The 26,883-nt window shown below is 45.3% G+C and overlaps 1 protein-coding gene across 2 annotated transcripts in view; it reads left to right on the top strand.

Moving 5' to 3' along the window:
* CDC40 (cell division cycle 40) overlaps positions 1-26,883 on the top strand; it is a 1,050,785-nt gene that overhangs the window by 890,008 nt on the left and 133,894 nt on the right. For both annotated transcript variants that reach the window (XM_044066713.1, XR_006364212.1), the window contains exon 12: positions 796-929. In XM_044066713.1, the coding sequence (XP_043922648.1) occupies positions 796-929 (134 nt within the window). The remainder of the gene's footprint in view (positions 1-795; positions 930-26,883) is intronic.

Below are 26,883 nucleotides of genomic sequence, written 5' to 3'. Positions count from 1 at the left end.
CTGAATTTGGTATTTGGTGAAAAAAATGCTAAATTCTGGTAGGCAGAGAAGAAATTTCAACCCAAGACCCATTAAGGAAAGTTTTGTTATCAAATCAACTGATGGTATAAGAAGGTTATTTATTACTTATGGTAGTGCTGAAATTGGCTGTATTGTTGCATTTTCTGCTGCTTATTAACTCCAGAAATTTTGATCACAGTCATTTCTTAGTTTGTTCATTGAGATATGACTTCATTGAAGTGAACCAGATGCCTTGATTATAAACAGAAAATTCTTTAAAGTGCAGTTGCTGTTTTTGTTGACGTACACCCTGATTCTCCAAACTGAATTTGTCTTTTTTGTGTGCAGTTTAGTAGCTGAGATTTTGTAAAAGCAAGCAGAATTATGACTTACATGGGTTTCACTGGCAAATTATTGCCAACATTAGGATTCTCTCTTATTATAAACACAGTTGTTAAACAATTAAACTAGGACTGGCGAAGCCCTACTGATGTGGGCTTTAAGAATGGGGGTAGGTGGAAATCAAAAGGACATAGAGAACTTTATTTTTTCAGTATTATTCATTTGGAATTCTTTTAATCTTTGAAATTGCCACAGTTAGAGCTCAGTTGTTTTATTGTTCTAAACTGTAGGTGCAACTGATTTGCTGATATAATTTTGTAGTGCAGAAAACATCTCTTTTAAAGTTTGAATAATAGTTTGCATAGCAGCTGTAACAGCTTTCCGCCATTTTCTGTGACTGTAAGTCAGCCAGGGTCCTAACATTGTCAGTCATTGATTTTGTCAATTTTACAGTGGGATATTCGAAACGGAGAAGTTGTGCAAGAATATGATAGACATCTAGGGGCTGTCAACACCATCACTTTTGTGGATGAAAATCGTCGTTTTGTGAGCACTTCTGATGACAAGAGTCTCCGAGTGTGGGAATGGTGAGTTTTCAAACCTTTCAGAATTCCACTTCTAAGAACTTGAACTAGAAGAGTATTGCAGTTGATACAAACGTCAGGTAGATACAATTCTTAAAAGTATTAGTCTCAAATAGCACAGATGATCGTGAGCCAGGCACTGGCTTAGTAGCTGTCTGAAGTAAGTGCAGATTGCAGGTGGTGGCAAAAGTTTTTTTCTCAAACTTTCTGGTTCTTGTAGTACATAAACAGAAGTTTATTAGAGAATGTTGCATTGTTAACAAATGTGCTGGGTTTCCTTCTTTGTCTTACTGAACTTTGTGCAGAGTTTTTCTTCTCCCATGATCATAAAGTCCTACTTATACCACTCTTCTAGAAGATATTTTCATTTGAATATAAATGCAAGTTACAAGATGTATTGTTCTTATCACAGTTTCATGTCAGTAATACTGTCATGTTCAGGGAGGGTCACTATAACAGTAAGTTGTACCATTAGGGTTGTATCCCACTTCTTTGTCTTCATCTTGGTCATTTTTTTAAATAACAGTCCAGTATTACTTATGTAGGCTTTTTTTTACATCAACTACATAGGTTTATGCTAGTCCTGTGACTTCTTTCTATGCAGTCTTGATAGGTACACAAGGGAGCCCATTAGGTCAGCATTGTTAGGTGGTTTCTTCACTTCAAACTACTTCAGGTGCTTCACATCCCACATTAGTATCCACGTTATTTCACCTGTGTAGTGGCTTGCACTAACTAACCAGAGATTTTCATTCAATCTTCAAATAATAAGTAGACACACAGTAAAGTGCAATTTCCCTCAAGAGCACACAGAGACCACAGTCAGTCTGGGGCTGGTTTCTACCTCTTTCTCTAGATCCCCAATAAAACTCCCCACTGACATAGCTGTAGGTTTGAGATCTCAGCTGAGTGGCCAAACCAAGACCTCCAGCACCCTCTCTATCCAACCAGTGGTTCGTGCCCCTGCCCAAGTAGCTGACACACACACACACACACACACACACACACACACACACACACACACACACTTTGAGGTTTGATTTATATACATACACACACACCTGGGAAAGGCTGATACAGGTTTACTAGTCATGCCCCCTTCTGCCCAGACTGTAAGGTAGTTTCCACTGCCACCAGCTACTACTTATTAGCTACTTTAAGGCCATTAGCAAAGAGTGTCCAATCTTACTGTGTAATGTTACTATTAATCCTTATGGTAGTTTGACCAAGAGCCAGGCTATTAGGAGTGGCCTGTACAGTGTCACCAAATAGATATGCAAGTACTCTTAAGAGATTCAATTGTGGCTGGTCTGTTTAGAGATATGTAAAGTTTTAAATATATTTAATAATAAGTAAAAGAACAAGACAACACTAAATATGTATTCATAGTGGCATCAGAGTTCAAAATCACAGGAAATATTTAAAACAACATTGCAGGACAGTCTCAAATAAATACAGAAAGCACCGACACTAATCTTTACTATGTTTCTAACTGAATCTCAGAGAAATTACTGTACCATAGTTAACTTACTTACAGCAAGGTGAGTGCAGAGGTGGTGAGTGAATGTTGTCAGGTCAAAGACAAATCAAAATGCCCTCTCTCTCTTTCTCAGAGTTCTTAAATTAATCTCTCAAATATTGCTGCTGGGATACTTGCAGCATGACATCACTTTTTGTCACTTGACTTGGTTCCCAGGCTCACAAACAGCCCCAGTTGATGCAGCATCTAGCATCTCCCTGTGAACATACATAGCCTTCAGATGTATGCAGCTGCTAGAAATTGCAAAACAATAAAACACTTTACAATACAGTGCAGAAGACGCCCTAGCTCTAGACATCCTGTCTCCTTGCTGCATTGAAACTACCTTTTATAGCACAATTATAAAACAATTTAATTTCAACTATTTTTTTTGAAGTTTTGCAAGTTAAACCTGTATCTTCTAGTTCCCATTGTTAAAACATATGCATTTACGTAGGTACAATAGTTTATATACATTTCTGTTCTTTGTCAGTAGGGTACACTTGTGGACACATCCTTAAGCTCAGTACTTTATATATACATACACACACACACACACACACACACACACACACACACACACACACACTTCTGTGCCAGCAGCTTCATATACAGACAACAGTTCTAATATAGTGGTAACACAAGCAATTGGATCCTGCTGATATTCACAAATGATATGTAACTATTTACAAACTTCCAGATAGCTGTGCTGACAGTATCTTCTTCTGCCACACTTCCATATAAATCATATTAATATTCACAAATGGCATATAATTATTTACAAAATTCCAGATAGCTGGGCTGGCAGTATTTCTTTTTGTGACATTTCTTCACACCCAGAAACTCAAGCTAGTTTTTCAAGTGACCCTTGAGAAACACTGCTTGAGAGGGTGAGTATATCTACAAATACACTACCCCATACCTTGTATTGAGAGCCCCTCTGCATTGGCATTGCTAACACCACTGCAGTGCTGCACTGTCATATAATATGCCTGCAACACTAGGCTCCACCTTAGTAACTTGGCATTTTGCTGGCTGGCACAATGTAGCCATGTTAAGGGATTGTGGTCTGTAACTACAGTGAATTTCCTTTCATACAGATAAGGCTGAAGTTTCTGCAGTGTCCACATTATGGTTAGACATTCCTTTTCTGTGGCTGCATAGCATTCCTCCCTGGGTTGGAGCCTATGATGGAGATATACCACTGAGTGCTCTTCTCCCTCTGAGGAAACCTGGATGAGTACAGCCCCCACCCCATGGTTTGAAGCATCCACCTGCACAACAAACGTTTTGCTGTAATCTGGGCTGGCTAACATAGGGGTCCTCCCAAAGCTCCTTTAAGCTTCAGGTCCATGAGGGGAGCAGCTATGGTACTATAATTTGGGACAAACTTTCTGTGGTGCCCTGATGTCCCTAAGAATACCCTCACCTGCTTTTTGGTAACAGGGGCAGGCCATGCCTGAATGGCTTCCACTTTGGCAGGTCCTGGCCTGATCTTACCACTACCCACTTTATGTCCCAGGTAGGAGACTTCTGCCTTACCCAATTGACATTTGCTGGGCTTAATGATCAACTCTGCCCTCTGTAGTCTTCCCATCACCTCCCTGACATGCTAAAGGTGCTCTTGCCAGGAATAGCTGTAGATGGCAATGTCATCCAGGAAAGCAAGGGTGAAATCTTTTGCTAGGATATGATCTACCAGCCTCTGGAAAGTTGCTGGGACATTTTTCATCCAAAAGGGCATCTTCATGAACTCATACAACCCAAAAGGAGTCACAAAGGCTGACCTCTCTCTAGCACTGGGAGTCAAGGGCACCTGCCAGTAATCCTTGGTAAGGTCATTAGTGGTAAAATGCTTAGCCCCACCCAGCTACTCTAGGGCTTCATCTGTCCTAGGCATGGGGTAAGCATATGACTCTGTGTGACTATTTAATTTTCTGTAGTCCGCACAGAACCTGGTGCTGTCATCCTTCTTTGGTACCAGCACCACTGGGGAGGTCCAGGGACTGCTGGACTCCTGAATTACCCGTAGTTCCAACATTTCCTGTATCTCCTCCCTCAGAGTTTGACTTTCTCAGGCACCCTATAAGGGGCCTGCTTAATAGGCCTTAGGGGTCCTGTAGCCACATGGTGCTGCACCAGGTGAGTGCACTCCGGTTTCCCAGTGAACATGCCCCCAAACACCTGTAACACTGCTCGGATTCCTCAAACCTGGGTAGGGAATAGCTGCTGGGACATTGCTTACCCCTTCTACTGAGGTGTCAGTTCAAGCCTCGCTGAGATCATCAGTCACCAGATCCTCCTCAGACTTCTCCTGTCATCCACTGCAAATACTCAGCACAAGGGCCTCCCTATCATGGTAAGGTTTCATCATGTTAACATGGTACAATTTATGCCCCTGCCTTCGGTCTAGCAGTTCTACCATGTAGTTAACACCACTGACCTTCTTTACCACCTTGAAGGTTCCCTCCCAAGCTGCTTGTGTCTGACAGGAATGAGAACCATTACCTGCTGCCCCACAGCATACTCTCTAGCTCGAGTATTCCTGTCATACCAGACCTTTTTCTGCTGCTGGGCTTCTGCCAGGTTCTCCTGGGCCAAGCCCATGAGCTCCTTGAGCCTTATCCTGAAGTTTAGGACATATGCCACAGCAGACTCCTTGTGAGATTCACACTCACCTTCCCACTCATCATGAATCAAATCTAGAGGTCCCCTCTCCCTATGTCCATATAGCAACTTGAAGGGTGAAAAACCTGTGGATTCCTGGGAACCTCTCTGTAAGCAAACAGATGGGCAAATATTTGGCCACTCCCTCTTGAACTGGTTAGTTTTGGGATGGTATGGGTGGTCTTTAGATGCTTCACCTCACAGTGCTTCCACAGACAGGCCAGCAGGTCTGACGGGAAATTGGCACTTCTGTCAGTCAGTATTTCTTTTGGGAAACCTACCCTGCTGAAAGTCTCCAACAAAGCATTTGCCACCTTTTCTGCCTCAATGGAGGACAGAGCCACCACCTTAGGGTATCTGGTAGAATAATCTACTACCATTCATCTCAACATCACGTTGCTTCTCCTTCTCTGACCCAGCCAGTGATTTCAGAGCCCTCAGATCCAAGATCTTCGAGGATGTCCTTGTCAGACCCGAAAACCGCTCCAACTGACTCTGACCTCCTCGCAGCCAGAAGAGACTCTGAGGCGAAGTGTCAGCACTGACTTCAGGGGGTTGGGATCAACTCCAAGCCTGTCAGAGCCATCCTCACCTCTTAATACCTCAGTATTGGGTAACTCAGCCCTGACTGCTTCCTTTAGGCAGTATTCCACGTGGTTACAGAGGTCGGTGCTGGGGCTTTGGCACCTGTGTAACCGACTGATGTTTCTCTTGGACCTTCTGCCTTTGGGGTTGTGGAGAGGGCTTTCTCTTTACCCAAAGGATATCCTTTGCCTACTCTACTGGGAGAGCCACCCTGTACAAGCCATCAGCCAGCCCTCATACAGGACTCCTCACCTTCTTCCAGTACTTAACCAAACTGTCCAACTGGTGAGGTCCCTATGAAGAGAATATGGAATATGTCACTGAAGGCACAGATTTCAGTGAAGGGGAAGAATCCCATCAGATCTCCATCTGATGATGTCTGCTTTGGAGAGATCCGAGAACTTCTTAAACAGAGAGGTGGATGGTCCTCCAATATCCCTTCCCAAGAGGAATCTATTTCTGGATGCTTTCAGGGCTGGCCTGCCTACATCTTGTTGATACCTCTAACTAATGAGTTAATCTATCTTGTCTCGAGCCAAGCATGGAAGGAACCCCATACAACAGAGCCTATCCCTAAGAGACCTGACAAGTTTCTACCTCCTCCTAAAAATAGGGCCCACTGAGACAAGGGAGTCCCTATAGATGCCATGGTGGTGGTGGCAGCTGCTAAGAGAAAGCTTGTAGAACAGAGCTCATCTGTCCATCCTCCTAATAGTCTGGGTCATTAGATGGATATGGCAAGCACCTTTTATATACCTCCGTGACCTTTGTCCTTCAATCGCAGAAGTATTTGACACATTTCACCAGGCTCCAAAGTGATTTAATCAAGAAGCTTTCTGTATCTCTTTCAGGGTCCATCTGTGGAGGACCAGAAGAAAGCTTCTACATACCTGGACACCCTGCAGTTCATTTCCAGTGGGTCCATGAAGTTTCTCTCTCATGTAGCTGAAGGTACCTCTAGGGCTTGCAGGTTCAGGCATAGTGGTCAGGAAGCATGTCTGGATGCACTTGTATAATTCTGTGGAACCTTTCACGTCTTCATTCATCAGTGCTCCTTTTGATGGGTTGTCTTTGTTCTACCGCAAAGTTAAAGAAAAAGTGTCCAGAAATGAGCATAACTGAAGACCCTGTCTATCATTGGCATCCGTTTTTTTAATCCTCAGAGATCCTTCTCTATGAATCAGTGAGGTAATAAAAAAATATGGTTCTGCAAGTCCCAAGGGCCTTTTCAGGAATCAACAATGAGCTATTCTTGGAGCAGGGAGGAAACTGTAATTTAAGATGCCACCTTTGTGGCAGAGGTGGCCTGCAGAACCAGGGCTTCAGAGATACTTTCTCTGACGGACCTTACCAGCTCTCCTGAAGGTTTACCCAATTGCTGCACTCTGGAGGCAGTCAGAGGGTGCTTATCTCTGCACCCAGAAGTCTGGGGCAGCTATCTCAAAATCACTTGGGTGCATAAAGTCGTATCCAGCAGTTATTTCTTACCATTTCCCCAAATTCCCCCAAGAAAAATGAAAAAACTCCCCGATGTTCCATCCAATCAGAGGGAGGCTGCAGTCTTGGAATTAGAAATGCTGCTTGAAAAAAGTGTCATCCAAATGTCCCCCACAGACCAACAAAGATCCATAACATACTCAAGATTCTTCTTAGTGCCAGAGAAGACAGGGGAATTGAGACTAATTCTTGTTCTCAGTACTCAACCAGCGTGTAAAAAACTCAAAAGTTCCAGATGGTTCCGTCCATTTTACCTCTTCTGCAAAAGGACAACTGGATGTTCTTGATGGATCTTCAAGATGGCATACTGTCATATCAAAATGAACAGGTTATCCAGAAGATGCCTGTACTTCTGGCTTGGAGCCAGCCATTACCAGTTCAGAGCACTGCCCTTTGGTCTCACCACAGCCCCCAGGGTGTTCCCCAAATGCATGGTTGGAGCTCACCTGAGACTGCTGGGGTTTTGAGTGTTTCCATATCTAGATGACTGGTTCCTGACTGCCCCATTCAGACATCTGTTGATTCAAGCGAGGGATTACTTGCCTCAGTTATGTCATCATTTGGGCATCACAGTCAGTTATACCAAATCACAGTTTATCCCCCACTCAGACCCTGGAGTTCATAGTGCTTGTCTAGTCATGACCAACCAAATAGCTTCACTTTCTCTGACTAGTGTTTGTGTTTTCAGGTCTCAGGTCATAGGTCGTAATGGAAATCTCTCTTTCTCATCCAACAGCAAGACTAGTCCTCCAAGTGTTAGGATCAGTGGCAGCAGGGATTACTCTAGTTCTGTTAGTCAAGTATAATATGTATGCCCTTCAGTAAACTCTTTCAGTAGAGTAGTTTATTCTTCAACATCCTGTAAGCAACCAGGTCAAGATTTCCAAAGTTTACAAGGAATATCTTCTTTGGTGGCTTTATTCAGAAGAAGTTTTGCAAGGTCATCCCTTTGATGTTCTTCATCTCACATTGCTGCAGTCATAACCTGTGGGTAGTCCGCTGTCCTCGGTCGGCCCGAATACCAAAGTGTTAGGCTGGCGTCGGTCATGGTCGCTCAGATCTGACGTCAGTACGCCATGGTACTAAAGAGCATGACCGACGCCATATCCTCAGTCTTTCTTGCCGCATGGTCCAAAGCAGAAGCAGCGTTTTGCAAGTGCCGTTCGGCATCCTGAAATTTTCGTATTCTGAGTTTCAGACCGAAGACCAAGTTGGGCTAAGTACCCCGTTGGGGAATATTTTTGTCTTTTCTTGCCTCAGTTAAATCCGGATGTCAGAAAAAGTGAATAATTGTATTTCTTGTGGGAAACAGATACCTCATAGGGATTACCACTCTCTTTGTATTCCTTGCTTGGGGCCTGAGCACGATGTAGTCGGGTGTCGCTTTTGTGCTAGATTTAATAAGCGCACCATTAAACGCAGGTTAGATTGTGCTAGGCTTGTCTTCGGTAAGCGGTGTAATTACAATATGCCGTCGGATCCTCCGATGCCCGCTACTGCTAAGAAGCGTAAGGAAAAATCGTTAAAGTCCAAGCAGGATGAGTCGTCCGTTACGGACGCCGGTTCTTTAGAAACTACGGTGGAATCTGTGGATCCAGCCAAGGTTTCAGCTGAGTCTCAGGGGGAGCCTTTAGTTTTGCAGGATGTGGCCTCTCAGGAGTCGGGTCAGGCTGAGGGGGCCTCTCAGGTTTCTGTAGTCCCTCCTTTGCATAAGGTGGTTAGGCCTTCTACTTCTGTCTCTAAGGTACCTTCCAAGGTCAGGCCTGGTTTGTCTTCCTCTGGCATCAGCCCTAGTTCTGCAGGTTCTGTACCTAAAAAGCATATGCTGAAAATGGCAGAAGATTTAATTACCTTAATCAGGGGTTCTTTGCCCCCTCCAGATAAGAGGCCTAGGGTAGAGCCAGAGATGGAAGGATTGGAGCATTCTTCAGATTACTCTGAGTCTTCGGCTGAAGACATTCAGGATTTTCCTCCTTATTCTGATTCAGATGCAGAGGATTCTAGTCCTTCTGCTCCCCCCCCCAGAGGATTTTTCTTTTTCTGAAACCCTGCATTCCATGAGAGAGCATTTTAAGTGGGAAGGTCAGGATTTCTCAGATTCTAGAAAGAGACTTAGGGAATTTTTGTTTTTACCACAGCATAGGCCCTTGGCTATACCCCCTGTTTTGGATGTTGTTCAGGATGTTTTCTCTGAAGCTTCCCTTAATCCTGATTCTTTGCCTCCTGCCCGTCAAGCCAGACAGGTATTACAGAGTGCCTGAGGCTCATAAATAATTGTATAAAAGCCGAGAGCTGACCCAGAAACTATTAGCCAGGGACCTAAGGGTGTCAGGGCTTCTGTTGTAAAGAATCCAGTTTCTATGGATAAAGATTCTAGAGCTTTGGATAGGTGGGGTAAAAAAGTGTATACCTCTTCCACTCTAGCAATGAGGGCTTTGAATTGCCAGTTTCATATGCTGAAGTACCAGAACTTTCTCCTGAGTCAGTTGAAATCTAAGGTAGATGCTTTGGCAGAGGGCATTGAGTGTAAGGAATTGCAGGATTTAGTTCATGCCTCTGATCAGGTGGGTAAGCATTCTTTGCAGCGTGGTTTTGATGCTCTTCAGGCCTCTTCCAGGGTGGCTGCCACTGGATCAATTATTCGTAGGCACGCCTGGCTTAAGGATCAGAATTTGTCAGAGCATGTTAAAGCTCGAATTTTGGATGCTCCCCTTCAGTCTGAAGTTCTGTTTGGTTCTCCTGTGGAGTCAGTTTTGAAGAAAATGGAAGACAAAGCCAAGTCTATGCAAACAGTTCAGGGTTTTTTACAGGTGCAGCCCCCTAAGTTTAGCAGAAATTGGCCTACTAAGGGATGGGCTTATCCTTCTTCTGATTTACAGTCTAGGTGCAGATCTAGACGTGGTAGGGGCAGAGCTCATGCTCAAGGTTCTTTCCGGCCTAGGACGTGGAGTTCCCCTGCACAATCTTCAGGTGAGGGCAGGGTCAGCCTTTTCGTAAACAGACCCAATGACCTGTATCTCCAGCTGCCAGATCCCTCCTGTCTGGCAGCTCCTCTGGGAGGAAGGTTGGCACATTTCAGAAAAAATTGGCTTTTAGTCACTCAGGACAAATGGGTGTTGGACATTATAGATCGAGGCTACAAATTTTATTTTCACACCTTGCCTCCTTTCAAAGGCATGCCAGACGTTCCTTCTCAGCAAAAGATGGAGGCTCACAAACAGATTTCTTTACTTCTCAAAATGGGGGCTATCCAGGGGGTCCCTCCGTCAGAAGTAGGCCTAGGATTTTATTCTCGCCTGTTTCTTGTACCAAAGAAAGGAAACACTTGGAGGCCAATTCTGGATTTGTCTATTCTCAACACATACCTGGACATTCCAAAATTCAAGATGTTAACTTTGCAACAACTTCTGCCTCTATTAGGCAAAGATCACTGGATGGTAACTCTGGATCTCAAAGAGGCTTATCTTCACATTCCTATCAGGCCCAGCTGCAGGAGGTTCCTGCGTTTTGGCTGGGACTTTACATTATCAGTTCTCTGCATTGCCCTTTGGATTATCTACTGCCCAGGGTGTTCACAAAGGTCCTGGCACCGTGATAGCCTTCTTAAGGTTAAGTGGAATACAAATCTATCCTTATTTGGACGATTGCCTGATTCTGGCTCAAGACAAAGTCGAGTTACTTCACCATCTACAGTATATTATGGCAGTGTTAAGGTGCCTAGGGTATTCTGTGAACGAAACAAAGTCCAGTCTAGTACCCTCTCAGGACATGTGCTTTCTGGGTGTGAGACTGAATACAGCTTCTCAGATGGCATTTGTGACCCCGGACAAACAAAGAAATCTTACCCTTTACTTCCAACAATTGTCTCTACGGTCCAGGCTGACTGCAAGGACAGTCCTTCAAGCCTTGGGGTTCATGGCATCTTGTATTCTGGTGCTTCCCAATGCCAAACTGCATATGAGGAAGCTACAATGGTATCTCAAAAGCGTATGCACTCAACACTGCCACGATTTGGACACTGTCATTCAGATGATACCTTGCATCCAAAGGGAATTTTTGTGGTGGGCTCAGGAATGTCACCTAAACAAGGGACTCTCTGTGACCCGACCAGAGGCGAGTCAGATCTTAACGACAGATGCCTCAGACATGGCCTGGGGAGCACACTTCAGTGGAAAATGGGTTCAAGACACGTGGCCTGCCAGACTACAACATTTGCATATCAACATGAAGGAGATGTTAGCAGTCCAATTTGCATTGATGGCTTTCAAGGATTTACTTCACCCAGGACAAGTGTTGATTCAGACAGACAACACAACAGTCATGTGGTACATCAACAAGCAGGGGGGTACCCATTCGTACCCTCTTTGCAGACGAGCTATGATTTTGTGGGAGACTGCTCTCAGTTTGCACCTCACCCTTCAGGCAAGGTTTCTGCCAGGAGCACAGAACTCCTTAGCAGATGTTTTGAGCAGACAGATGGTGGATCCCAACGAGTGGAAATTGGATCCTCATGTCTTTCAACAGTTGACTGTGGCATGGGGGACTCCAGACATCTGTTCGCTTCTCCACTGAATTACCAACTGCCAAAGTTTTGCACAAAGCTGTTTCACCCAAAAGCTTGGAAAGTGGATGCTCTATCATTCAGTTGGAACAACCTTCACGTTTATGCCTTTCCTCCTCTGCCTCTCCTTCCCAAGGTGCTCCTAAAGGTCAGGCAGGACAAGCCTTGCACGATTCTGATAGCTCCAGATTGGCCACGGCAGCACTGGGTACCCTCTGCTGAGGACTTTAGTACGGGAGCCTCCTTGGCCTTTGCCATTAATTCCACACCTTTTGTCCCAGGCAAGCAATCATTTCCGCAATGTCAGGATTCAGTCCCTGCATCTGACAGCTTGGCGTATTCTGTTTTAGACCCTGGGGGGGGGTCGCAGCTTCCTCAACAAGTTTTGAATGTCATTTTGGAGGCCAGACGGCCTAGTACAAGGAAGGTTTATGCTGATAAATGGAGGAGATTTTTTCTTTGGAGCAAAACAAAGTGTTTTGATGTTTCAGTGCCTAATTTGAGTGTTTCACTTCAGTATCTTACAGAATTATTAGACAAGGGTTTGTCTTTCTCCTCTGTTAAAGTTCATGCTGCAGCCATTTCTGCTCACTATGACTGTGACCCGCCATTATTCTCTCATCCTTTGTTCAAGCAATTTCTTAGAGGGGCAAAGAACATAAGACCCCCACGTAGAGCTCCTACTCCTTCCTGGGATCTCAATTTTGTGTTGGAAAAGCTCACTTTACCTCCTTTTGAACCTGCAGCTACTTCAGAGTTGAAGTTTTTGTCTTGGAAGACTGCTTTTTTGTTGGCCATTACGTCTGCTAGACGGGTATCTGAATTACAGGCTCTTATGGCAGTTGAACCCTTCCTGATATTTCATAAGGATAGGGTCTCACTACGTACTAATCCTACTTTTTTGCCTAAAGTTGTTTCTAATGTGGCCTTAAACCAATCTATTCATCTGCCTACATTTTATGCTGATCCCCAAAATAAGGGGGAGAAAATTTTGCATTCTTTGGACATTCACAGGCAATTACATTATTATTTGAGCAGGACTAAAGGGTTCAGGCAGTCCCAACAGTTATTCATTTCTTTTGCCTTGGGATCTCAAGAAAAACCTGTTTCAAAACAAACTATTTCTAAGTGGATTGGGCATTGCATTGCTTTCTGTTGTTCTCATCATGGTAAGGAGGTTCCGGCTGGAATCAGACCTCATTCCACTAGGGCTACTGCCACTTCTACTTCTTTTTTAAGGGGAGTCGATACTAAGGATATTTTGGAGGCAGCTACCTGGAGTTCAGTGCACACTTTTTCTAAACATTACCATCTTCCTCTTTATTCCAAATCTAGGGCTGGGTTTGCCACTGCAGTTTTACAGGGCATGTTAGCAGCTCCTAATGCTATCTGATTTTACCAACCTCCCTTTACCTTTGCTTTGGGATTCTACCCACAGGTTATGACTGCAGCAATGTGAGATGAAGAGCATAGTACAGTTTTGTACCTACCATAAATGTAGATGTTCGAAGATCCACATTGCTGCAGTCTAATTTACCCTCCCTCCTTCCCCTCTGTAGTTTGGGGTGGCTGTGTGGTTTGTGGTGCATCTATTGTTGCTATTTTGGTGATTGGGTATTTTTCTATTTTTGGCTATGGCCTTTCTTTTTAAGGCCTTCTGACATCTGGGGCAAGAAAGACTGAGGATATGGCGTCGGTCATGCACTTTAGTACCACGGCGTACTGACGTCAGATCTGAGCGACCATGACCGACGCCAGCCTAACACTTTGGTATTCGGGCCGACCGAGGACAGCGGACTACCCACAGGTTATGACTGCAGCAATGTGGATCTTCGAACATCTACATTTATGGTAGGTACAAAACTGTACTTTCTCACTCAGTCAGTAGCCACAATCACCACGGAAGTCTCCCAAATGTGTGTGTTGGGGGGGCATTTCTTGAAAAGGACTGTCCAGGGTGTGTGGTCCTCAAAAGAGGCCAATTTGCACATCAGTGTTCTGGAAATGACAGCTGTCCTGCTAGTGTGCAAGCTTTTCAAGATGTACATTCAGGGATGATTGTGATGCATACAGACAGCATGTCAGTCTGGTATATTAACAAATGGGGAACCAGATCTTGCCTGTTGTGTTGAGAGGCAATGAGAGTGTGGCAGTGGGTGATCTCTTCTGGTCGCTTTTTTTTTTAGCAACACACATATACCAGGGAAAACCAACATGCTCACAAACCAATTGCCTGTTGTGTTGAGAGGCAATGAGAGTGTGGCAGTGGGTGATCTCTTCTGGTCGCTTTGTTTTTTTAGCAACACACATATACCAGGGAAAACCAACATGCTCACAAACCGATTAAGCAGGTCCATTTTGATGCCTCATGAGTGGTTTTCCAGTCAGAGTGGGGGAAAAGATTTTTCATTGATGAGGTCAGGCTTGCTGCCATCTTTTTGCTTCTCCCCCTCAACAAGTTCAGCAGTTTCTTTGCCCTGGTCCCTGCACAGGGGTAGTCACCGAGAGATGCTCTAGTCCACGATTGGTCCTGTGGTTTCTTCTATGCTTATCCCCTGATTTCTGTAGAAAGCATCTTGGTTGAAGGACACATTCATCCTCATTACACCCTTTTGGCCTCATCAGGTATGGTGTCCCTTCTTCTGACCTCATCTTGTTTATTCTCCTTGATTACTGGATCCATGTCAAGACCTCCTGTGTCCCCTAATGGGGATGCAACATCCAGACATCAGTGGCTTCAAGTTAACTTTGTGGTTTCTCTAATTCCAGTGATGACTGGACAGCCCAGGCTTTCTTCCCCAGATTGACAGATTATTTTATCCTCTCAGAAGCTTTCCACTAGGAAAATTTGTAAGAATAATTGGAAAAAAATTTCAATCTTGGCCCTTCAAGAAGATATGGATCCTTACTGTGCCCCAGTCTCGGCAGCTATTGACTTTTTGGCCACCATTTAGTTACTGTAATATAAAAGTTCAACTAGCAGCGATTTCAGATTTTCATTCACGAGAGAATCGTTTTTCCCTGGCTCTCTTGAAATTATGCAGGGCCTTCATCAAAAGGTACATTTTTACTCAGACCCCCAGTTAAAGACCCCACACCCCCTTGGGATTTGACTGGTCTCTTGCTGGCTGTTACCCAACCTCCCTGTGAGCCTTCTACCAAGACTGACCTTAAGTCTTTGTCCTGGAAAACAAGTTTTTCTTGTTACTATAACTTCTGCTAGATGAGTATCTGAACTCCAAGTCCCATTTGCAGGACCTCCATACTTTATCTTCCATAAAGATAGGGTCTCATTACACGCAAACCCATCCTTTCTGCCTAAGGTATCTTCCAAATCCAACTTAAATCAGGTCTTTAATTTACCTGTGTTCTTCCCTAATTTTTTCTTTGGGGGGAGTATTAGGCTGGCAAGTAAATGATGGTATGGGGAAAAAAAAAAACATTTTTCCACAATAAGAGACTCTGATTTGGCCTTATCACTGTTCCCATATAGCAATGAACTTGTCACTGGAGATCTGTTTACTATTGAAACCTGGAGACTGCATGGGTTGACCGGTCACATAATTGACCCAAAATCATGAGTCCAGAACAATGAAATTCCGGCCAGGTTGAAACTGAATATATTGACACCCATAGTTTGATGTGTTGGACATAGCAGGAGGTAATGCCAGTCACCCATGCTATGCACCTTCACATACAGTGACATTCCATAGTCAATGGAACGTGTATTTTACTAATGTCCTTCTATTCTTATGTTGCAGTATTCATAACCTTAGGGAGATGCCTGCAGCACCGGACATCCGGCCAGTATACAGAAGTCTTAGAAACAGGGGTACGTGCGACATTGCATGTAGCGGCCATAAACTGACATAGGCTATATCTGTGATGTATGCATGTACCCAACTCAGAACTTTTCTGCTGCAGTGAGTTTCAGACGTCTGATCACCAGTCTCAGAAATCCGGCATTTGCTTGACTTCAGCCACCCGTTTTCAATTTTATTCCAGCTGTCTGCACTGAGATAAGTACCCTTGTGGGATTTTTTTGTTTCTTTGCTTTTTTCAGACATACATGTCATCTAGAAAGGGAAAGTGTGCTTCTGGAAGGCAAATTCCACATAAGTACACAAGCGAGCAGTGCCTATTTTGTCTAGGGGCTAGTCATGATTACGAGTCCTGTGACATTTGCCAACATTTTGTTCCCCAAAACCCTTAGAAGCTGTCTGGTGACTTTAAATCTTTATTTAGAGAATCAACGTCTCTGACGTTTGGCTTCCGGAATGGAAGGTAGAGCGGGCACCTCTGCGGAGCCACCAAGGAAGAAGGCCAAGAAAGTTAGGCCCAATGCCTAAGCTGCACCTCAGTTGTCTGGTGACATTCTCGAGGCGAGTGTCAGCCCAGGATTGCTCCTGTCATCAGGTATTTCACTGCAACCGGGAACTGAAATGGAGGCTGGTTCAGCGGATACCCAGAATACGTCCGCTGAGGTTTTTCCACAATCAGAGCCTGATAGTGGGTGGGAACCATGGCTCGTGGCTTTGGAGGGGCCTACTACTGCCTTGCCATCCACTATAATGTTGGCACCCAGGCCTACTACTGCTCCTTCTACCCCCTTTAAAAAGGAAACCGAAGGAGAAACACAGCACAAAAGACCCTACTCCACCCTGGGAGACCTTTTTCCAGACGCTGCTCAAGGCCTTTCAGGTTCTCCAGACCCAGATTTCCAGTTCAGGCCTACCAGATGTCCCACAGGTACTTAGGAGTGTTCCTCCTCAGATGATTCCTTAGCTTACTGTTCTCAGATTGAATCTCCTAAGGATTTCGTAACTCCAGAAGAAGAAGAGTCCCTCACTCCTAACTCCCCTAGAGAAGATTTCTCATTTGAGGATATTATTTCCCTGCTTAGACAACATTTCAAGTGGGAGCTGTCAGATGTTTCTGAAACTAAAAAGAGATACTTTGAACTCTTGCAGATGGAGCAGCCCTCACCATCTACAGTCCCACCTTTACTGCCAGCATTCCAGGATGCTTTTTCTGCTGCCTGTCAGAGCCCAGAGTAACAGCCCCCTGCTTCTAAGAGACCAGACAGATTTTATAAAGTGTCTGCTAAGGAGCAGCTCCTTTTCAAGAATCCTCCAGCTGACCCTGCAGTCATTGCAGTGACAGCTGGTAAGTCATATAGGCAGCTACCTTCCACTTCCCTTTACCCTACTGATAAAAGACAGTAAATTTATGGACAGGTTGGGGAAGAAAGTACATACTTCCATCTTGGCCATTAGAGCTATTAATCATCAGACCCACATGACCAAGTTTGCTTTAGATTCCCTGACAAAGGCATCTACTTTTCTGTCTGAAGTTCCAGACTCACCATCTAAGGCCCAACTGAGTACCCTTCTGACCACAGTTTCTCAAGTGACTAGACATTCTATTAAGTGCAGCTACAACGTTGTAGAAGCTTCTTCAAAATCTCCTGCTTCTGGTCCTGTGTTAAGGAGGTTTTCATGGTTGAGACTTCAGCCCTTGTCTTTGGATGTCCAAGCTAAGTTGTTGGATGCACCCTTGGACAACATAGCCCTCTTTGGAGCTGCCTCTGCAGAGCTACTTTAGTCTCTGCAGGAAAAAAGGTAGAGACTTACAAAATCTAAAACACTTACTGGTTTTGTCTGTTCCCAGATTCCATAGAAATTACCGTCAAAAGCCTAGCTTTGTCAAGAAGCATTCCTGTCTTCCCTCTGCTTCTCAGTCCAGGAGATGGAAACATCCTAGGAAACAATCTGCTCCTAGAACTTCTAACACTGCCACACTTTCTTCCTTTCAGAGGCAGCCAGACCCAGATAGAGCTCCTCCACTGTGACTCTCCTTCCTTATCCACTTTCACCCCCTTTCCCTACGCCTAACCCTTTCCCTACCCTCCTGGCAGAAAATCACCACAGTCAAGTGGGTGTTCTCCATCATCGAGAGGGGGATACTTCATGACTTGGTGGGCAATTTCACCCTTCTAGGCAATTCCTCAACCCTCACCCAATCAGCTTCCACTTTTTCCCACTATCCTGAGCCAACTCCTCTCACAGGGAACTATAGAACAATTACCTGAGGATCAGTTAGCCAAGGGGTTTTATTCCAGGATGTTTTTGGTTCCAAGAAAAGATGGTCCTTGGAGACCCATACTCGACTTATCCCTCCTCAAGCTCTTCCTCAAAGTGCCTACCTTCAAAATGCTCACATTACAGCACCTTCTTCCCCTTTTTCCTCAGCAAGCCTTCATGGCCTCCCTGGATCTGAAGGATGCTTACCTTCACATCCCTATGCATCCCACTTACAGGAAATTTTTATATTTCTCAGTGGGTTCTTCACATTTTCAGATGATCTTCGTGTTTCACTGTTGCAGTCATCACATTTGGGTCATCCCTGCCAGGGTAGCTCTTGGCCAGCCTGAATAGAAGAGACTTAGTATTTCTGCGTCAGTTGCTGTCCCTTCAGGACTGACGTCAGGTCATCAGTAGTATAAAGTAAGGCAGCCGACGCCATTACATCAGTTTTTCTTGCCATGGAGCCCAAAGCAGAAGCAGTTTGCACGAATGCCGGTTGGCTGCTACCTGAGTTTTGTCTACCGAATTGAAGCTGAAGTCTTCTAAAGCTAAGTACCCCGTACCTCGTTGGGGATCCTTTTTTCTTGCGCTATCCAATGTCAGAGAAAGTTAACAATGTGGAAAGCAAATACCACACTGAGACTTTCATTCTTACTGCATCACTTGTTTAGGCCCAGACCACGACATCCCACATTGTCGCTTCTGTGCTTTGTTCAACACCAAAGCTATCCATCATCGGGCCCTTATTGTAGCTAGATATTTTCGCTTACAGTCCTCAAAATCCGATATGGCTTCGGTAAGCCATCTGACAGTAGATATTCCGAAAAAAACGTAAAGATAAAGACAGAGACAGACCGAACAGGTCCAAACCTTCTGATGATGCTCCTGTTAAGCTAGTAGTCATTTCTCCAGTCCTCGGTGAGGTGCTTTCGCAGCCCCTGATGCCTGCTTCTGTGGATTCGCAGGCCACTACCGAGACCCTTTGGAGTCTGGTATGCCGCAAAACTACTCTTTGACTAAGGATCATGCAGTCGTCTCTACCTTGGAAGGGTCTGGAGCTGCTGAGCAGGCACCGACTTCCAAGGAATTCCTTCACACTACCGATTCTTGACACAAACCGATGTCTTCTTTTGTAACTACCGTTCTTTCAAAAATGACCGTGTTTCTTAGGGCCAGGGTACGAACCACACCCAAGAAACCGACCCAATCTCAGGCACCCGCTTCCTTGCCTTTGTCTCAAATGCTTAAAATGGCAGAAGTCCTTATCATGCTGATCAGGGGAAGCCAAGCTACCCCCTCCAAAAGGAAAAGAGATCTGTCCCCTGTAGTTTTGTCTGAACAAGAGTCAGATGACTCTGATGCATCTGAATATGAAGACATGCAACCCCTCTCTACTTACAAGGATTCTGATGCAGAGGATTCCATCCCATCAGCCTCTCCCCCAGAGGATGTTTCCTTTGGGGAAACCCTTCACACCTTAAGTTCCAATAGGAGAGTCAGGACTACCCTCAGTCTAAAAAGAGACTCAGGGAATTCTTAGATCTTCCGCAGCACAGACCCTTGGCCATCCCCCCCAGTCCTGGATGTTGTGGAGGATGTTTTCCTGGAATCCAGTTTGAGTCCTGACACCTTCCGTCCTGCACCCAGAAAATCAGAGAGGTACTATAGATTACCTGACTCGCACAAATATCTTTTTAAAACTCCTACTGCTGACCCTGAGGTAATTTCTCAAGGGCCAAAAGGGATTAAAGCAACCTCTGCTAAGAATCCCACCCCCTCAGATAGGGATTCCCGAGCACTAGATAGATGGAGTAAAAAAGTATACACCTCAGCTACTCTTGCTATCAGGGCACTAAATTGTCAATTCCATATGCTAAAATTTCAGCAACATACCCTGGAACTCCTCAAACAAAAAATGTCTTCCTTTCCTGCTTGTGCAGAATGCATTCTGCAAGACAAGTAACTAAATGCATCTTGCACTGTGGTTTTGATGCCCTAGAAGCTTCTTGCAGGGCAGCAGTCACTGGATCTGTCATTAGAAGGCATGCATGGCTTAAGGAACAGCCCTTGCCAGACCAGGTCACATCTAAATTGTTGGATGCCCCCTTGCACAAAGACAACATATTTGGCACTAAGGCAGAAGAGGTTTTAAAAAAGGTGGAAGAAAAAGCAAAAAATATGCAGACAGTTAAGGATTTCTTACAGGTCCAGCCACCCAGATTCAGCAGGCATTGCCCCACCAAGCACTTGTTCTTTCCTTCTCCCACTAAGCCAGTCCAGCCCAGACAAAACAGACCCCCCAGACAGCAGCCACAGGGAATGCAGAGTTCTAAGCAGTAGACCACCTCCACTTCCAAACCAGGGAGTTCTAAGCTACCCCCTTACGGTAAGAACTCACAATGACTCGTCTCCCCCACCCCCTCCCTCTGCCCACCTTTACTTACCCCTAGAAGGAAAACTCTCCTTTCACGCAACCACCTGGGCCACCATTACCAACAACTGCTGGGTTCTCAACATAGTGTCCCAGGGATACAAATTTTCTTTCCACACCCTTCCAACCCCAAAAGGGTTCCCAGATCTACCTCCAAACCAGTGGGCAGAGGCTCAAAAGCAAGTCCTTTCCCTGCTCTCTGTGAGGGCAGTAGAGCACGTTCCTGCAGAACAGATAGGCCAAGGTTTCTACTCCGGACTTTTTCTGGTACCCAGAAAAGAGGGCACCTGGCACCCCTTCCTCGATCTATCCATTCTAAACACCTTCCTGGTGATCCCAAAATTCAAAATGCTCACCCTCCAGCAGCTGCTACCTGTGCTGTCCAAGAATGCTTGGCTAGCCACCCTAGATCTAAAAGAGGCCTGCCTCCACATTCCTATCAGGGAATCATGCAGGAAATATCTCATTTTCAGGGCAGGATCTCAGCACTTTCCATTCTCTGCACTTCCCTTTGGCTTATGTACTGTTCCCAGAGTTTACACAAAATGTCTGGCTCTGGCCATTGCCTTTTGCAGACAAAGGAATATCCAAATTTACCCATACTTAGATGACTGCCTTAATTCAGGCAGACAGCCAGGAAATGCTGCTCAAGCACCTGGCCTTTGTAAAGTCCCTACTAACCTCCCTAGGGTACACCATCAGTGAAAAGAAATCCAAACAGGTGCCCACCCAAAGGATTATATTCCTGGAAGCAAGCCTGGACACTGCATCCCAGATGGCATTCCTTACACCAGAAAAGCAAATTTTCCTGACAGCCTACTTCTCTCAACTAGCCACCAGAAACCAGTTATCGCAAGGAATATCCTGCAAGTTCTGGGGTTCATTGCATCTTGCATGCTACTTATTCCATTTGCCTGACTGCATATGATGAAACTTCAATGGTACCTAAAAAGCCTTTGTTGTCAACACACTCAAGACTTGGAGGCTCTTATACCCATTATTCCTTGCCTCAGAAAAGATTTTCTGTGGTGGGCAACAGCATGCTCCCACAACAAGGGACTACCTTTCTCACCACCCCCCACCACCCAGAACCTCACCACAGACACATCAGACTATGTCTGGGGTGCACACCTGGATGGCAAGTGCATACAGGGCCAATGAAGCCTGCAGCAAATACCTCTGCACATCAACCAAAAAGAGATGATGGCTGTCCAGCAAGCCTCGATAGCTTTCAAGCCCCTTCTCTCCCCAGGGGCTCTCCTGATCAAAACAGACAGTTAAGGACACCACTGTGATGTGGTATATCAACAAGCAGGGAGGGACTCATTTCTACTGTCTATGCAGGCTGGCCATGACCCTTTGGCACACAGTCCTGCCATGCAACTCCACCTGTTAGCACAATTCCTACCATGTTCTCTTAACTCTCTGCCAGACCAATTAAGCAGAAATCTTCTGGACCCACACGAGTGGCAACTACAGAAGAACCTTCACCCTAATAACTCAGAACTGGGGCACCCCAAAGGTTGACCTCTTTGCCTCCCACACCAACCATCACCTCAGCAAATTCTGCACCAGGGAGCATCACTGCATGGCTTGGAAAGTGGATGCCCTGTCCACCCCCTGGGTCAATCTGTTGGTCTATGCCTTTTCTCCACTACCTCTCATCCCCAGGGTACTGCTCAAAATAAAGGAGGGAAAAAACAAGCACAATTCTTATAGCTCCAGACTGGCCTCACCAGCACTGGTACCCCTTGCTGTGCAGCCTGTCCCCATTGCCACCACGGCATCTTCCTCAGATTCCAAACCTTCTGACCCAGAGGGAAGGGGAATTCATGCATCCCCAGTTCCAGACACTCAGTTTGGCAGTTTGGCATTTTCCCTAACCCCCGATCAGTCTGCCAACCTCAGTAAACAGGTTCTAGATGTTATACGTGAGGCCAGACGCCCTAGCACTAGAATGTCTTATGCTGACAAATGGAAAAGGTTCTGCACCTGGATTCAGGCTAAGGGAGCCAATACGGCACAGTCCTCCCTCCCTCTTATCCTGGATTACTTAGCTGGCCTGCTACACAGTGGCCTGTCTTTTTCCTCTGTAAAAATTCATGCCTCTGCTATCTCTGCTCATTTCCCCACTGAGCAGCCCCTTTTCTCACATCCCTTGATCAAACAGTTCCTGAGAGGGGCCAACAACTTGAGACCACCCAGAAGAGCACCAACCCCAGCTTGGGACCTTAACTTTGTGTTGGAAAGCTCACCCTGCCCCCCTTTGAAACAGCTTCTTCTGCACAGCTAAAACTTCTCTCCTGGAAGACAGCTTTCCTTACTGCCATCACTTTTGCCGGAAGAGTCTGTGAGCTGCAAGCACTCATGGCTGTGGAACCCTTTATCATCTTACATGCTGATAGGGTATCCCTCAGAACTAATCCATCCTTCATGCCCAAGGTGGTGTCCATTGTGCCTCTCAACCAATCCATTCATTTGCCCACCTTTTTTCCTAATTCACAAAACAGGGGGAAAGGATCCTGCACTCTCTAGATGTGCACAGGCAGCTCAGATTCTACCTAGACAGGACTAAATCCTTCAGAAAGTCTGATCAATTACTGGTTTGCTTTGCTACAGAGGCAGAAGGCAAAGCCATCTCCTAATGGATAGCACACTGCATCCATTTCTGCTGCAAACAACATGGAAAGCCTCCCCCCAAGGGGATCAGGACTCCCTCCACCAGGGCAGCCTCCACCTCTGCAGCTTTCCTCTGAGGAGTCCCCACCAGCGACATCCTGGAGGCTGCCACCTGGATATCTGTTCACACTTTTACCAAACATTACCACCTGCCTCTCTTTTCCAAATCCAGGGCAGGGTTTGCCTCTGCAGTCTTGCAGGGCATCCTAGCCAACCCATAGTTTCCTTGACTGCCTCCACCCATTTTCTCAGCATTGGGAATCAACCCAAATGTGATGACTGCAACAGTGAAACATGGAGAACATAGTACAGTTGTGTACACTTACCATAAACATAGATGTTCGAGTGTATTCACTGTTGCAGTCCTGGTTTCCCTCCCTCCATCCCCCTTTTTCTTCTCTTTCCTTACAAGGGACATATTGGTATTTACTTTCTACTGATGGGGTTCCTCCACCAGAACCTAGCTCCTACTTGGGGGCTCCTGACAGGTTAGGGCAAGAAAAACTGATATAATGGCATCGGCTGCCTTACTTTATACAACTGACGACCTGACGTCAGCCCTGAAGTGACAGCAACCAACACAGAAATACTAAGCCTCTGGTATTCAGGCCAGCCAAGGGCTTCCCTGGCAGGGATAACCCAAATGTAATGACTGCAACAGTGAATACACTCGAACATCTACATTTATGGTAAGTTTACACAACCGTACTTTCTCTGCCTTGCCCTTTGTGCTGTCCACAGCCCCAAGAATATTCACAAAGTGTCTAGCCCCAGTCATTGCACATTGCTGACTGCAGGGCATACAAATTTATCCTTACTTGGACGACCTCCTTATTCTGCACCAAAATCCTCTCACCGTGTCTCAACACTTGGACATGGTTTGCAAGTTCTTGCAGAGCCTAGGCTTCACAATGAATTGCCTAAAGTCTTAAATGGCTCCTTCCCAAGATCTTGTTTATCTGGGGTGTAGGATAAGGACAGTCTTGATATCAGTTTTTGTCCCTGCCCAAAAAGTGGAATTTCTTACTCAGTTCTTCACTCCCTGCTACCTCTACTAACCATAAAACAAACAAAGTCCTGATCTAATTCTCCAAATACTCCAAAAAACTCTACTAACCATCTCAGCTAGGGAGTTTCTCAGAATCCTAGGATACATGGATTCCTTGATTCCCATCATCCCTCTATCCAGGATGCACATGAGGAAATTTCAGTGGGTCCTGAGAAATTCTTGGAACCAACACTCTCATCCCCTGGAAGCAAAACTCCCTCCTCCTCCCTATTTAAAAAGGGAGGCCTCCTGGTGGATTGCTTCCATCACCCTCAATCAAGGGGTACGCTTGCTGACCCCGCCACCCAAACAGCATTGTTACATAGACGCATCAGATCTAGGTTGGGGGGGCTGTCCTACACCATGCCAACACCCAGCACAAAGTTCAGGGGGAGTGGTCCATTCAAGAAAGGAAAGACCACATCAACCTAAAAGAGCTAAGGGCCCTTTCCTTGGCAATATGGGCCTTTCAAGAGATCCTTCTGCCAGGCACCCTCAAGGTTATCACAGACAACATGACAGTTCTGTGGTATATAAGCAAACAGGGAGGAACAAAGTCTTACCCTCTCTGCAGTCTTGCTATTCAAATCTAGTCCCTGGCAGCAGAACTACATATTCATTTGCAGGCAGTTTACATCCAATGAGATACTAGACACCCTGAGCAGAACCTTAACACCCTCCACTGAATGGATGCTTCGCAGGGCGGTATTTCTGGATCTAATTCACAGGTGGGGTATTCCTCAGGGAGATCTGTTTTCCTTTTCCCAGAACAGACAAATGCTCCTCTTTTGCAAAAGGCTTCCCCATCCACAAGCCTGGAGGGTGGATGCCTTTTCCTTTTCATGGGAGGGAATGTTCCTTTATGCCTTCCCTCCATTTCCTCTGATTCACAAAGTCGTCCTGAAAATACAGAAGGACAAACCACAAATCCTGCTGGTGACTCCCTTCTGGCCAAGGCAGCATTGGTTTCCTCTACTCTACCTTCTAGCCAAGGGTAGTCACCACAGGTTACCTCACCACTTCTAGCTGCTCACACAAGACAGCGGATCCCTAATTCATCCCCACCTTCTCCATCTCAAACTGACAGTGTAGGTGATAGAGTCCTGATCCCCTGTAGGCACTTATATTCAGAGGACAAACTCAATGTTTTGCAGGAGGTCAGAAAACGAAGTACCAAGAGAAACTATTTATTAAAATGGAAAAGATTCTCCCATTGGTGCCACAACAGAAAACAGGACCCATTTCAAGTTTCTGTTCCAGTAGTCCTCTCTTACCTGTGTGAGTTACTACATTCAGGGTTGACTTATTCCTCAGTGAAAGTGCACCTTGCTGCTATTTCTGCTTGCCTTCCCTTGACCCCCACCTCTAGCTTCCAGGTTGGATGTCAAACTGTTTCTGAAAGGGGTCCTTCACATAAGACCTCCTTGTAAGCCTATCCCTCCTCTTTGTGACCTTAACTTTGTGCTGGAAAAGCTTACATTGGCCCCTTTTGAAACCAGCCCATTCATCCTCTCTTAAATTCTGTACTTGGAAACAGTCTGGTTAGTGCCCCTTACTTCTGCAAGAAGGGTCTTTGAGGTCCAAGCCCTTATGGCTTCTCTTTCCTATCTTGTTTTTCATATTAATGAAATTTCCTTAAACCAGACCGTTAATTTACCTGTCTTTTACCCTCAGCCACAGAACTCCTCAGAAGAGAGTTTGCATTCCTTGGATGTTCACAGACAACTGAGGTTCTACTTAGACAAGGCAAAACCCTTCAGACAGTCTGACCAACTATTTGTCTCCTTCATCCTTGGGCCCTTGGCAGGGCAGTGTCAAAGCACACAATTGCCTCTTGGATTTCTAAGGCTATTGCCGTTTGCTATTCCTTTCATGGAAAGCAATTGAGTTCATCTGTCAAGGCCCATTCCACCAGGGCAGCTTCCTCTTCAGCAGCTTTCTTCAAGGGCGTTGATTACGCTTCTATTCTAGAGGCTGCAACTTGGTCTTCTGTATAAACCTTTACCAAGCATTACAAATTGGATTTGATCATCAGGGCTATAACACGGTTTGCTAGGTCTATCCCACAGGGTATCATAGACTAGGCTCCCCAACCTACCCTCCCGTGTTACTTCCTAGAGAGCTGTGGTACTCTTCCCTAAGGTTATGAATACTGCAACATGAGAATAGAAGTAAATTGAATAGCTGTGTAAGAACTTACCATAGCCATAGATGTCCTTCTCTTCTATGTTGCAGTATTCAGTCCCACCCACCTACCCCCTTTTGCCCATATTATTACCGTTGTTCCTTTTTTTCCCTACTACTGATTTTTGTGTGTCTGGGAGGTTTATGCTTGTTTTCTCTCCTCCTGCTTCTGAGATCTCTCTCTGTGCAGCAGCCAGTTCTGCATTGGGTATGTGCAGACATCACAGATGCAGCCTATGTCAGTTTATGGCCTCTACATGCAACGTCACACATACCCCTGTTTCTAAGACTTTGGTATACTGGCCTGATGTCCAGTGCTGCAGACAGCAACTCCCTAAGGTTATGAATACTGCAACATGGAAGGGAAAGACATCTGTGGTTATGGTAAGCTCTTACACAACTATTCTTTTTTGCAGGGGGAGCAAACTCCCCTACACCACCTGCAACTTATATATACCAACTCTGAGATCACAATACAGTGATGAAATGGGCTAATTCCCTGTTCCTTGCTGAACCTCAATCTCGATGCACAATGCAAAACTCAGATACTCGAGCTACACTACCCATTCACTGTAGTGTAGTTGATGCATTTTGAGTCTGCATTCTGCCCATTTGAAAACTGCCTTTTGACCACATGCCAGTTGACAGCAGTGACTTTGTGTATTTAATTGTAAACTGATTAGATCTTTGGTATTCTGAC

Source organism: Protopterus annectens, chromosome 1.part0 (assembly GCF_019279795.1).
Source record: "Protopterus annectens isolate FY-2018-M chromosome 1.part0, PAN1.0, whole genome shotgun sequence".
Lineage (NCBI taxonomy): Eukaryota > Metazoa > Chordata > Ceratodontiformes > Protopteridae > Protopterus > Protopterus annectens.
The sequence above is the reverse complement of the archived record's forward strand: the minus strand, read 5'-3'. Positions and strand labels throughout refer to the sequence as shown.